The sequence below is a fragment of the Apteryx mantelli genome, chromosome 19 (assembly GCF_036417845.1).
Source record: "Apteryx mantelli isolate bAptMan1 chromosome 19, bAptMan1.hap1, whole genome shotgun sequence".
NCBI classification, from domain to species: Eukaryota; Metazoa; Chordata; class Aves; order Apterygiformes; family Apterygidae; genus Apteryx; species Apteryx mantelli.
The window spans coordinates 17,869,934-17,885,093 of NC_089996.1; the positions used below are offsets into that span (position 1 = coordinate 17,869,934).

The 15,160-nt window shown below is 38.5% G+C and overlaps 1 protein-coding gene across 1 annotated transcript in view; it reads right to left on the reverse strand.

Moving 5' to 3' along the window:
* Positions 1-4,186, reverse strand: part of CCDC57 (coiled-coil domain containing 57) — a 43,393-nt gene extending 39,207 nt beyond the window's left edge. The window contains exon 1 of the mRNA XM_067308644.1: positions 3,798-4,186. Within this exon, the coding sequence (XP_067164745.1) occupies positions 3,798-4,186 (389 nt within the window). The remainder of the gene's footprint in view (positions 1-3,797) is intronic.
* Between the last annotated feature and the right edge of the window lie 10,974 nt (positions 4,187-15,160).

Sequence of the window (15,160 nt, forward strand, 5' to 3'; positions counted from 1 at the left end):
TAGAGTAAGAACAACTGGATGACCTTGTTCGGGGGTTTAGTATTTTGAATATCTTTCGTAGTGCAGCAATTTGGACCACAACTGCCTCTTCCTTTCTGTTATAGTCTGTGCTTCTGAAATTTGTTATTCAAGAGTTTGTATCAGGTATATTTATTTACATACTTCTATAAAAACAACACATGTTCCCCAAAAGCCTGGTCCAAGTGCTTACATTACACGTTAAATCATTCTAAATGGATTTTTGCTTAAAGACTTTCTACAGACTCCATCATTGCCCCATTCGTTTCTAGCAGCTCATTCTACAATTACCCACCATCTCATTCTAGGGGTGTCTTTTCCCAGTAAATGGAAATAAGAAAGAACAGGATGGCTGGGAAAAAAAAAAAAAGTGTGGGGGGGGAGAAGGTGACTAATGACATTTGTCTTTCCTGGTTTAATATATCAAGAAATACTCTGACAAATACTTAACAAATTGATTACAATTTTGCACTAATATAAAGGATAACTCTTAAAGCAAACTTCAGATAAAGCCATTATCTTGGCAACCTCAGAACAGAAACTGAAACTATACTTTTGTGTAGCAAGCCTTCTATTCAGAAAGCAAGAGGATTAGTTTCAGTTTCTGTTTGAGACAAACCAAGCTATACAATCCAACCACCACCCGCTTCTCAAACTGGCTTGCTAAATATAACTGTTACAACGGAACTTAGAATATTTCAGAAATGAGTAAGGGAGGAATGCCACTTGACCCAATTCATGGCAAAAAGCACTAGAAATAAAGAGTCTGCAGAGAAAAGTAAGTGGGACAAAAGGAGGAGTATGCAATGAGGCATTTTGCAAGTGCAATGGAAAAAATACAGGCATCAGAATCGAGGCATAACCAAGTAATAGAGTTGGAATTCAGGGATGATGATACTTACTAATAATGCTAAACTTTCTGGCTTTTTATGCATCACTACTCAGCAATGAGAGAGAGGGAAGTGCCATAAACCTATCCATTTGTATTTGTAACCATTACAGAAAAAAACCCTACTCTTCCAAATAGAAACGGAAAGATAAACTTCAGAGTTGCAAGCGTTTTTATTTGTTTTCAGTTGTTATCGAACACCCAGCTTTACAAATGAAAATCAACATCCAACCAAAACCAGGTAGAAACAGGTACAATGTTAGGTGCAGTAACTGATTTGGCGCACCACTCCAATAATCCAGTAATAACTATATGCAAGTTAACGCAGGCAGCAATTTTTCCCCTTTTCTTTATATCAGCTATTGATTCTAGAAAAGACCTTTATAACATAGTAAGAGAAGCCAAGAATTAGCAAAAAAGTTGTAAAGTCATGCTGTTAATAGCTAAACTTTTTGTTATATGGATGACCGCTATATTGGCTTTGCCTACTTGGACCACACCCTATATCAACTGCTTTCATGAAACACATTGTAAGAGTATCTACATTCGGATTTTTGAGCTTTATTTTTGTTTTAATCTTTATAAACCTGGAGACTGATTAAGAGACCATGAAGGATCTGTAAAAACCCCAGGTCCCTGATGATACATGATGAATTTAAATAATTTGTCTGGAAATGTAAGCTTATAAAAAAAGAAAGAAAGAAAAAAAAACCCCCAGAGGTTAAAAAAAAAAAAAGCCTCAAATCCCTTTGTTATGAATTTAATAAACAAAAAACTTCATCAGTTATCTGAAACAGTTCTTTCATGGATCAACTGAAACCAGTTACATCAGTATATATCATTTCCCCCCCAAATACTTCAGCAGTTACTGCTGTGTATGAAATATTGATGATTCACTGAAAAGTACTGCAAAACTTGCACTTAAATACAAGAGACATCTCCTCCACCCCAAAATTTGTGTTGCATAAGAAGAAAATGCAAAGCAATAGCTGCTCAGCAAAAATCTGAGCTTTCAGACATGTTTTCTTACATTTAAAAATAGAAGCAGCTCCATACCCCCTGCCCCAAATATTTTTATGTACTATCAAGGAAACGTCTCTCTGCAATACAGTAAGACCAGCACTTCAAACAAGTTCAAAGAGCTGATACTGCTACTGTGACCAGCGAGTTCAGCAACAATAGCATGAACCCTTCCAAACTTTGGTCGCATCCCTTCAAGACTCAAGAGGCTTGGTGTAGATATTAATGGCTAAATAGACCTGGACTGATATTCTGCAATCTTCTGATTACTTAGAACTCTATATTATAGTTATTTTATATAGCTGAATGACTGCTGCATTTGTTTAGGTAAGGTTTATAACATAACAGCTACATAGATACAATTGCAAACAAGAACTGGATAGTCATAAATAGCTAAATGCATACTCAATTTCGTACTCTGCTTCATTTTGCTTTTAAATTTATACATCAGCTAAATTGATCTGAATCCCATTGCCAACAGTTAAGCACATAAATAAAGTATAATGGACGTGCTGTCTCAGTGCAGTCCAGACAGGTACTTCTGACCTGCCTTGTCTTGGAGAGTTGTGGGACAAACAAGGGAGGTGTAGAAAAATACTGTACTGCTGTACAGCTCAGGAATCGGCGTCCAGCTCAACCTGGGAAACAGGCAACGCTGGGTGTAAGAGCTTCACACTCCTCCTCCCATACCCAAAGGATATATTCCACATAAAATTCCTGCACTGGCCTTAAATGAATTTGCATATGCTCCATAATGATGGTAACATCAATCAGTTGCCTGTGAGAAATTCTAACATGTCCAGACCACTTCTAATAACTGAAAAGTTATTTATAACTAATCCAACCATCTCTACATTATAAATGCAGTCTGAATGAGAACATTTTATCACAGTGATCAAATTAAAGAGAGAATAATTTCAAAGATACTATTATATCTGAAGACAGTAGTTCTATTAGAAAAGAACTAAGATTTAGAGAGACCTCAAGAAATTAGCATTTATACTTTTTCCAAGGTTTACAAGTATAGACAGAGAAATAAAAATCATTGAGAATGGCCAAATTAAGTAAGTGCACTGCTCTGGCTACCTCGATCTTTTAATTGGTTAGATAAGCCCTAAATCCCAGTCCTGTGACTGGATATGCCCCAAAGGACTTCTTTCCGGCAAGGAAGCCTATCAGGGAAGATGGGACAAGATGTGTTCAACAGCCTGCAAATCCAATTCCTATCACAGGAGTAGCTTGTAATAGCCTAAAATAATTGAAAGGCTGAACTGTGCGTTGAATCCACAGCACAATATAGCAATTAGTGTTTAGTAATCTTAGATATTATTACTAATAATAGTCGGCAAAATTACCATTTAACTCCTTGCATACAGAATAGACAAATGTATCTTGATATAACACATAGGGGACATATATTACAACAGTTTCAGATTCACCTCCGTCCCCACAAAAAAAGTGCCCCCCTTTGGACAAATCTTTTTCAGGTCCCCACACCACGTCCCTCCCCTAATCACACCATCTCCCCAGTATACACACCTTGTGAATTATGTAGGGGCATGCTGTTTGTTTAACAGCATCCTTACTTTTACTTAATGTCATCCCTTCCCTAAGGTATTTCCAGACATTGGACAAGTCACTGGTGAAAATCAAGATACAGGAGATGTAAAGACAGCCTGAGTCACTTCTGTTTGCCCTTACTCTGTTCATAATCTAGGCATTCCTCTGTCAGAACAAATAATCAAATCTCCATGCTCAAAGTGCTCTCTACTGTATGAATGATGTTACTGCTTTACCCCAATCTAAACATATCCTAGAGAAGCTAGGTTTCTCATTTCCTGCATACCATTCTAAGGAAGTCACATCTCACCTGCAAAACTGTTTCAGCTCTAATTTATGGTCTTCAAGGTTTTGTTGACAGTGATAATGAAGTTCTCGTTTTTTTCTTTCCTTCATAAGTGCTTGCTCCAGTTTATCTAGCTGTATTCTAAGATCACTAATTTCTGCCTTTTTAGCATTTTCAGAAGTTTTCAGGTGAGTGACCATGACATCATAGCGTTCTAACTCTTTATCTCTCTCTTCTAAAATTCTCAGATTATAGACAAAATCTTCTTTTAATTTGTTAAATTTTTCATGCATGTCTTGGAGTTGCTTGCTGACATCCTGCAGTGTTGTCTTCTGAGAAGAGAACTTGCAAGCCTGTAGCTCTTTCCATTCTTTTTCATTCCACTTAGTTAGCTCATTTAGTTCCTTTTCCATTTGTTACACTGTGATAAATCTAAAACAAAAGGTGATAGAAGACAGTTAAGGCTGATAACTAAGACAAATCAAACATCTTCTCACTCCCAATCTACAGCATAGCATAATTGATTATCAACGAATTTTAAATTTAAATTCTAAAGTTTCCTGGAATATTAGTTAATAGTCATTTCTGGAGGCAAAATTCTTTCTTAATTATATTCCTGCATTATCAAGGGATAAAATTTCCCAATCTAATTACTAAATGCCACTAAACTACAACGTGGGGAAAATATTCTTTGCCCTTTTATACAGATGGAAAAGAGAAGCATAAAAAGATTTAGTCATTCAGAGAAATCCTGTGCTTTCCACGGAGAATCTTAGAGCAGTATACTCCCAAAAGAGGGGAAGAGCTGCAAATTGCACACATATTTCTCTTCTCTTGAAGACATTTATGAAAAATTTAGTCAAATCACAATCCAGCCTTGTCTCATACAGCACTGCTCATTTGGTCTTTCTATCCATTAAAATTTTAATTTCTCTGTCCCGTTTGTCTTTTCTTCCCACAGTTATCTTGACACATTTCCCTGTCTCCCCCTCCCCATCACTTCCTAACTGTGGACTGCAAAGTTCTTCTTGTTCTGTCCTCCATCAAATCCATCTCAAAGTCACTTTTCAGAAAGCCCAACAGGTATGAGGAAATAGCTGTATTTCAGTAACATTAACTGCATCTTTAAAACTAAAAAGAAAATAAACAACATGGAGGTCATGTGCTCCTTTATCTGCTTCACATCCACCTATTATTTATTATCCACATCTGCCTCACATCTAATTATAAACTGTGTAGAAGAATAACCATTGATTCTAAGAGGTGTCATATACACTTTGACTGAGAGAGGAGAAAAAAAAAAAGAAAAAGAAACAAAAGGGAAAAAAAAGTAATCTCTGCTCAGCGCATTTTCTCAAATCTCTGGAGTTAATACAGCTTCTCTCACAGCACAGTATTATTCTGTGTCAGTAGTTATAGATAATCCCGTCTGGATAAGCACAGGGATACAGAGAACAACAAATCAGACAAGCGTGCCTTTCAAACAGTGGCTCTTTAATCTCTTTAAATGCAAGAGACTTCCATATCAGCAAACGTGATGCAGCATCTCTCCTGCAAAAGAATGCCACAATTTGAACACCATTTTTCTCACAGACTAGACAAAACTAATTCTAGAGGTTCAGAAAATGAGTCCCTGATAGTTGGAAATGACAAGCATAATAAAAGTCAACCTTGTTTTTCTCAGGCACACTGAATAACAAGCACTGCTAGAGGACACAACAGTCTGGTGGTCTTTTAATTCTGCTTGCCTAGATCTCACTTTAACATTTATCCTTAAGGCAATTAAAGTATGTATTCTCTTTAGATTATGCTTGTTCTTGGTAATCTTCAAACTGAAATAAGGTATGAAAATAGAATAAATAATATCTTTTTCATTTAGGTAAGCAGAAATACGTATTTTCTGTAAAAGTCACCGTACTGGATATTCACAAGCAGTATTGTCTCTGCCTGTAGCACACAACACTACAGAAAGTTAGCTTCCTTTTAGCCATTGTTGTTCATAATGCATCTGACAGCTACCACAGTTAAAAATATTAAATAAATCTGACATTTGTTTTTTCTCTGATCATAAATATATAAAAGATAAAAAATGTTGTCATTAAGTGCTTATGAGACTGTTTCTGAACTCTATTTCTAAAGGCACTGAAAAAAAACTGTCCTCAGTCTATACTCAACACAGTATCGAAACAATTTCATAAGTGCCTTTTAAAAAAAAACCTGACACATGCTTCCTAAGCAAAACTTAGAAATACATTATTAGACAAGACCTTTATGTAAGGAAACAAAAATAAGATCACACTTCCAGCCTATTATCCAGCCTTGAAATTATCAAACTGAAGTCTTTTTTTTTCTAAAAAAAACAAAAAAACCCAGAAGCAGTTAGAAAATGAGATATTTATAATGCAATCTCTCTTTACAACTATCTTAAAATTAAAAAGGTACCATGCAGTTTCCTATAAAAATAAGTTTTTCCCAAATCTTTAAGTTAACTGTATTGGTAAATTAAAAGTGGTATCCCTGACAGGTGTGTGGGTTACACATAACATAAAACTTATTCATCTCATATAAAAATATGAGTGAGCAAAGATGAAATATGTTATTTTTCCAAGATGATCCACACACAGAGTCCCATAATGGAAAACACAGTACATAGTTTTAACTCTAAGTTGCACCCATCTCCTGGATGTCTTACAGTCAAAGGAAAAATAAAAATAAATAAATCTGATGACATTAAAAGATGACCTAGGAGACAGCACAGACGTAAGTAAGAGACACCACCGTACAACAAGCACAGCTTACCTACACTACCTAGACAATAAAGATACCCATTACAATCTCATCATTTACCTCAAGCATATCCAGACAGAGGCAATTGATAAGTACTCCCACTCCCCTGCACATGGGCCCAAGGGGATTTACATTAGCTTCTGAAAAGCATCATTTTACCAAATATGATGGCTCTATTGTAAATAACAAACAATTGAATGCTACTGTGTGTTATCAGATATTGGCACATCTGATTCAGTAGAGATTTCACAGTGTTATTACTAAAACCCTACTCCAGCAAAAACAAATTAGATGCCATGTTTGAGCTAGTCACTTTTCAAACAGAGAGAACATAGTGATACTGAAAAACAATACAAAATAATAGCTGAGAATATTCAGACTTTCATACAATCCCTATTTTGTCAAAGGGGCTTAAAGACTTAAAAATCTCATTCAAAGTATAAAGAAGCTGTACTTTTCTCTCACTCTCCCTCCCTTGCTCTCCATATAACATATCCTTACTGCAACAAGAATACAAGATATGCGTAATGGACACCATCTGGAAGGCTAATAAACTGTTCTTGTGTCTGCTCCTTTCAAAGCTACAGAAAAGAGGATGAGAAAAAAAATGCCCCATGGCCAGTACCAATTAAGCATCTCTAGTCACGATTGTTTTTACTGATGAAGCAGTAATGGACATAACCAAGACCACCTGAGCATTATCATAGCTGTTTCACTCTGCTGAAAGTCATAAGGAGACAAGCAGCAGAGACTATAGCAACACAGCTGCAGCTTAAATGGTTCTGTGCCCTAGCCTTGTTGACAAAAACAACAACAAAAAAAGAGGAAACTGTGTCAATACAGTTCCAAGAAAAAACTGATGACAATCAGTGACGCAAGTTAGTATTAATTATGTGCTGACTTTATTAGGTCTCTTTCCTTACTGTTAGTAGCTCTTTTGCTAATTACAAGTAAGGTTAGACATACAAAACAGCAATCATACATCATGCATTATGCATTCTCATAAGAACGAACAAAACATAGCAGAAGTTGGATAAGGACCAAATACATACAAAAGAAACCTGGGATATCTATGTAATAGGACCCTCTCATCAAAGTCAAACAGAAACACGACGGCACAGCTGGTAACATACGTGGTGGACTATGCTACAGGGATACATGATAGCCTGATGTCAGGCTCTGCCATTATGCAGGATGGGGGGAAGAGTGAAAGGCACAGGGGACTGCATAAGGAAAAGACAAGGCATGGTAGGAAGAAACAATTAACCCTGGGACTGGGAGATGGGTACATACCCTAGAGGGTGTCCAGGAAAGTTGACAGAGGGTAACATACCATGAGGAGTACCAACACGGGGTCCCCTACAGCAGATATCCTCTGGGATGACAGGAAGGGAGAGCTGCAGGTAAACCAGGGATCAGGTACCATGTGGGACTAGAGGGTTGTACAATTTAAGTGCAAAGAAAGAAAGGCAGAATCAGGGAGGAGGGAAAGAAAACATCACCAGGGCAATGGTAAACAGGCAGGAAGCAGCTCCCATGAGGAGGGCCCAGAGGGACAGACACTCTGAGATACAAGAACAGATGGCAGGAAGATTGTTGAGGGCAAGTCTCTTTGGAGAAGGTAGTAGAGAGGAGCACATGGCACATGGCAGAAGATAATGCTTAGGACTCAGAGGCAGCAAATGGAGGGTGTTTATCAGCGAGAAGGAAGCAAAAGACAACAAATACCTGGGGTGGTGAGGCAAGACGTGTGGATGCTGTGTCGGGGGGCTCTGAAGGACAAGCTGCACTACAGTGGGGAAGGGGCCTGGAGCACCTTCCGGAAGACGCCCGCAGAATAGCCCAGTCCCGGCTAGCCCCTCCCGGCACCAACCCGCACGTCCGCCTGCTCGCCGCTGTAGGCCCCGTCTCCATGGGAACCGCGGCGAGCGACGCCTGGCCCCGAGCGGGGCACGTCTCCATAGGAACCGCGCCCGCGCCCAATCAGCGCTCCTCGGCCCGCCCTCCGCAGGTGTTTACTCGCCCGGGCCCGGCCACTTCCCGGGCAAGCTGACTAGCAGCCCGGTGCCTAGTGGCTTCGAGCTACCTCCCGCTCCAGCCTCGTTAGGGATTGCCAGTTAGTCCCCTCACTTCTCTCCTTCTTGCTCAACAAACTAGTGTTTCTCGTTTTTCTCACTGCATTCGTTCTCCATCACCTAGTATTGTATCCTTTTGCTTATATTTACCACATTTCATCCTCTCCATTAACAGATAGCAGTCCCTTCTCCACATTGTGTAAGGGCATACAAACCCTTTTTTCGTTACACTCTTTTAATATTATTCCCTTCTCCCAAAACACAGCTAACACCTATTTCATCCCCTTAAATCTCATCTTCTTGTTCACTGATAGTCCTCCCATATCATTCATTCATCGGACTACGGATTACTAAATAATTTCTCCTTGCTCCAGAGCAGGAGAGAGGGGCCTAGCCCAATTCAGGTACGGCTGTTAGGAATGGTTATACAGAGAGCAAACTTCCCATTCTCTCATAGCTCCCACTATATCGTTTGAAAAGCCTTAAAAAGCCTGTAGTACATAAGCTCAGGCAAACAGAAACACAAGGTTATGCAGTACAGAAAAATAATTTCTGTTACCAGAGCATTTAATTCTTTAAAAAAGTAACTATAAATTAAAACAGAGGCTATACTCCTCCCTGACTTTGCCTGTGCCCAAGCTAAGATGCAATGTGTACTCAATGAACTGTCTACGTGAGGCTGAGGAAGATGTAACGCATGAACGGGATGTAAAGCATGATTTTCCCTTAGTCACTCTAGATGACTTGTTTGTCTGGAAGTCATGAGGCAAACTTCCTGTAATGCTCTCTCACTTTTTCAGGTTTCTGGATTATACAAACTGCTCCATCAGATGAAAGACCTTTAAGAAACCTGAATGACTTATAATTATGGCTGAATAATACTGATTTTTAGAAATGAGAATATCATCAGTAGTTCTTATATATTTCTTCCTTAAGTCATGAGAAAAGAACTGCCTTTCTTAACCCCACATGACCTAAAGAAAGGAGGGGATTATTTCCATCAGTAACTATTATTGAAAATTAGACTCAGAACTAATAATTAGACTTTTGAAACAAATCATGTTTCATTTAGCTATATAAAGTGCATCCACATATAATTTCAGAATACCAAAATCACTAAATGGATTTAATTCATTTGTTTATATATATAATCACCTCTAGTTTAAAATGCAGCAGTGAATTCTGGCCTCAAATTATTTTCAAAACCTTTTGAGCACACAAACCCCAGCACAACCTACACTCTTCAGTGGGCCGGTCAAAGCACTCATCAGAATCTATGCATAGTAGCTGAATGCTTAAATCCACATATCACACTAGCTGCCGGTGTACTTCTTTTCTTTCTGTTACCCCATGGTTGCCTGACCTATCAGCTGCAGATCTTCTGCAATCCTCCCCTCTCCCCCCTGACACTTCACTCAAATTAGTTGTCATCTTCTCCAAGGTACTTTCAGACAGTCCCCAGTCACATAATTAAAGCATGTGGGTTCCTCAGAGGGGTGTCCACTGGATTCTACTGATCCAATAGTGCCCTAAATGGGTCATTTTTGATGTAACAGAGTCAGGAAGATAACAGTCTACACATTATAGAGTTGGGGACGAATGCAGAAAGCTGTATACACCTAAAATAAACAAGAAAATGTCCTGGTTTCATAGATGGAAATGAAAGGAAACCTTCTTGCCTTTTAACAAAAAACAACTGGAATTTAGAAGAGAGAAACAGATTTTCTGTTCTCACCAAACACTGGTGATTTCAGGAAGATTTAGGCCAGAGCTAGATTTCAGACACCTTTCTGCTTCAGAATCCAAGTCATTGGTCCTGTCAGTGTACCATGAAATAGCAACATTTACAAGTTGCTTCACAAAGAAAGAAAGAAAATGGCATCATCCTGGCTACATATATATTACTAGGCTTGAAAGCACTTCCAAGTTTCCAGTTCGAAGGCTGTGTCTAACTCACCATGGCCCAACTCCATACCAAGGCAAGACTCATGATTACACCAACTATTTATCTTGTCTCCCTCATCCTTGTTCCTACGGAAAAGTAGTTCAAGACACAGGCCAGGTGAGAGCCATGGCACGCTCCAAATGATGCTTATATGGACAATCAGGAATAGGTTCCTGAAAACCTACAGGCGCAGGACCATGCAAGGCCCCTATAAGTGAATGCAAACATAACGTACACTGATGAAACATAAACATTAAGACCTAATTCAGAATAGTCTCTCTTCCAAGTAAAACTTTCCTTCCAATGAATAAATTTCTTGTTTTCACAGAACCCCGAGGAATGTATTTGGTATACAGTATACTATTTGACAAACAAAAAATATATAAAAAAAGAAAACTAATGTTTTTAAGCTGCTCTTCTAAATAAAAGTGCCCTTGTTTTCAGAACGGCTGGATGCCCTCTGCTTGCAAAGGACTCCAGAGGAACTTTTGATCCTGAGCATCTCTGAAATTTGGCTATTGCTATTTAGGAACTGAATCACATTTAAATTCCAAGTTTACCCAGGCTAGAAGAATTTGGTTTCCATGTCTATCTTCCCCATGTCTAACTGCACAACATTTGTGGGATTACATTTTTAAAGACTACATACATCTTTGTAGGTACAGTTTATGTTCCTCACTTGCATCTTCAGAGTCATTTAAAAAGACTATTTTCGTACTTGCTTTAGAAACAAACCAAAAATTGTCAAAACTTCAGCTCTGAATATCACCGGCCTTTCTGCAATAAAGATCTTACAAGAGCTCTTTGTATAATGTGGTCTGCTAGATTTTCCTTTTGAAGCAAAGGCAGAGGCGTAAGCACAGCACAGTGCATTGTCAGCTTTGTATGAAATAATTTGAAAATGTTCAATGTTATGTTAAAATTCTTACAAATATTGCTGTGAAAATCCTTAATTAATACAATGTACTCCATTCAAGTGTAAACAAGAAAAAATAGCCTTAAAAATAACATATCTGTAAAAGCTTAACTGGAATAAACATTTACAAGCACTTTTAAGGCAATATTGGGACTCACCTACAAACTGCAGGAATGGCGAAGGGTACAGTAGGAATTTGGAACAAGAAGCAGCTGCCACCCAAACCTGTCATGATACACAGAAGCATTTCTACAGTTAAGGAGGTGCTAGGGAAGGCATTTGCCGTAGGAAGCCCTAAGTTCCACAGAAGTGGAGTTTTGTCCTAATGGCAGCTACTCTCTTCCTATTTATACCCCGTAACAACAATGCTTCAGCCGTTCTGCCCCTTCAGAAGTCTGATCAGGAAAAAATTTCCAACATTTTCTTACTGTCCTTACTGACCTGAATTGCAAACAGTTATTTGATTCTACCTTCTACTACATCTTACACTGACTTTTTAGTGGAAACAACCTAGGAATCTCACAAAATGAGACCAAAGTTGAACATGAGCCAGCAATGTGTCTTTGCAGCAAAGACAGAGAGGATGAGAGAACTGGGACTGAGTATCCTTGAGAAAAGAACCCTCAGTGGCAGATCTTATCAATGCTTATAAATACCTGATGAGGCAGGGTATTAAAGAAGACTGAGCTGTGGTATTCAGTGAAAGAACAAGAGGCAATAGGCACAAACTGAAATACAAGAAATTACCTTTAAACATAAGAAAAACCTTTTTTACTTTAAGGGTGATTGAACACTGGAACAGGCTGCCCAGAGAGGTTGCAGAGCCTCCATCCCTGAAGACAGTCAAAACCCAACTGGACATGGTGCTGATCAACCTGTTCTAGTTGACCATGCTTGGAGCACAGGAATTGGACTAGACAATCTCTAGAGGTCCCTTCCAACCTCAGCCATTCTGTGATTTTGTGAACCTAGGAGAAAACACAGGAAAACAACTAAATACCTTTTTGAGGAATACAGAAAAGACATGAAGGAGGGAAAACTGAAAAGATATGCAATGAAGTGGATGATATGAGTAATGACTAAAAGGGAACAGAAACAAAAGTAGATTTTTGTTAGTTATGTGAGGCTGCATCATGGCAAAAAAAGCATACTCTGTCCCTTGATCTTAGCCCTGATGTTACACAAATGTATTTTGTATGAATTTAAGTAGCGTTTAAAAATTTATTTTATATTATTTTGAATATATTAATTCAGTATATGTATTTGTATTGCTTGAATATCAGAGTTTCAAAGAAAATAAAAAAATAAAAGATAAAGTAAAATGAAGTATACAAGTAAAGAACACACTGGGATCATTATTTATTTGGAAACCAGTAAGGAATTTTGGAGTGAAGGTCTGGCTGAATCTGACCTCTATTAAATATAACCCAACAATATTATTCTTTCTTATTAAGAATCCTCTTCAGCAAGAAACTAAACTGAGACTTTCACAGTCTACTCTGGACAAAGAGAATTTGCCTAGCTAATGATTCCTCACGAGTTTGTCTTAATAACACTTTGAGAATATCTGTAATAGCTGGCATACTTGTAAATGAACAATAATAAGCTGCAGAAAATTGTGCTTTATACTTAGTTAAAACTTTAAAGAAGGATTTTCAAAGTTCTTTTGCGAGCTGGATGCCTTAAGTCCCTGTGTTTTGAGTTCTCTTTGTTATATTTTAAAATTCTCTCTTTTCATAAGCATATTGCAGCATATTTAGCGCTTAAACCTATGCAACATAATTCCACTTAGCAACTAGGGGTTTTGTGCCTTCTTCTCAGTTCCAAATATTTCTGAGGTTACCCAGACTCTGCAGGCTTCTGCAAGTACAGCAACCTTGTGTTCTGCTCACTTACACTAGCATCTTGTTGAATACTGAATCAAATCCAATGATCTGGGTCCTGATGTTGAGGAGTGTCATTTACCCTGGCACGTCAGCATCTGTGAGTATGATCACTCTCAGAAAATGCGTTCTTCTGAAACAGTGTGAGTCATCAGATACAAAAGTGAGACCACAGACCACTGGACACAGTTTTCTCAGCAGCTGGTCTATGGCTATGGACATCCACTTCTGAAAAACAGACCACAGTGACACTCTCTGCCTCCAGAAAAAACAAAACAAAACGTGGACCTCTTAGATGGCGTGAATGTCCTACAACTGAACTCTAACCAGAGAACATGCCGCTTTCTCCTGATTAGGCTGGAGTAACTGCAAGCCTATGCTGGGACACAAGCTTTGGTAGGAGCAACGCTGCCAGCTCTGAAGACACATCAGTTCTCTTTTTAGTCTTGTAAACGTATTAGGTACAAATCTCTTTCCTTATCTAGCCTCTTAAATCATGTAAGTACCTGTAAGAGATGCTGATATTTTAGAATAAATTCTTCTGGATACAGGTGCAACATTGGCAGCTATTTTGCCAATTTCCCTTTCACTGCTTCTCTTTCCCTCTCCCTTCCCAGGCACCTCTGTCCTTTTTGAAAGTATCTTTAGGGAGTACAAATCTCTAAGGTTTGAATTAAAAATTCTAATAGGTGATTATACATGTCTATGATGTGGTAATTCACTCAAGGTAGAATAACTAGGCAAAAGTTTTGCAGGAAGGTACTGTCCCCCTTAAGAAACTGCAGTCAGGGGCAGGGGCAATGATAAATGAAACTGTCTCCCTCTCAAGAACAGTGATGACTTTTTCAGTCCTTAGGGATGGGCAATCAAGATCATATTTCCTCTTTTTGGAGAACCAAGATAAGCTGTAGAGGCACCTAGAAATGTCTTCAGCTGCTGGGCTGCACCAATTTTGCTGGGCCTCAAGCATGGCACCACTTGCTTCAGAAGCTCCACAGGAATCAGTGCTCTTTGCTCTTCTGCAATATCTTCATTTGGCCTCTACGTGAATGACTTGGATTGAGGTAACAGTAAACAGATGACAAATGATTTTACTTATCTTTTAGATTAGCAATATATGTCTCACTGATTATATGCTATATACCCAAACAATCCATACAGTCTTGCTCATCCTTGCACATTACTGCAAGAATGCCTAAGTCGTAAAATTGGATACTATGGCAAAATTGAATCAAAAGCCAGAGCAAACATGTTGCCCAGGAAAAAAAACTTCTATGGATTGCAAAAAGTTTCTGATTATGTCTCTGTACTGCCTGATTTCACCAAACAGCTTCTAAAAGTTATTAATCAGTGCAACACCAAGAAATCTCACAGGACAGTACTGTATCCTATCCTTTACTAGTTACAATCCCAACCCCTATATATTTCCACCTAGGTGGCAGGATTGCCATAAACATAGATTGAATTGTGTTGTAAATGCACAAAAAAGTGGAGCACTTAGTCCTAAATCTCCTAATCCCTGAGTAGTCTAAGAAGTGCTACATTCTGTACTGCAGTTTAGAAACACATCACAACTTGCATGGATGCCAAATAATAGCAATATGAAGGCATGTCCAGTTTTATAATTCAACTTTGTACGCGTAGCAGTAGAGCCAGAGCAGATATGTGCAGAGACATCATTCTATCTGGATCTAAAATGGGACACATTTCAAGCAGGTGTATTTGCAGTCAGCACCCGCTTGGTAAAGCATGAGAAGGGAAGTTTCTAAGTTATCTGCAGA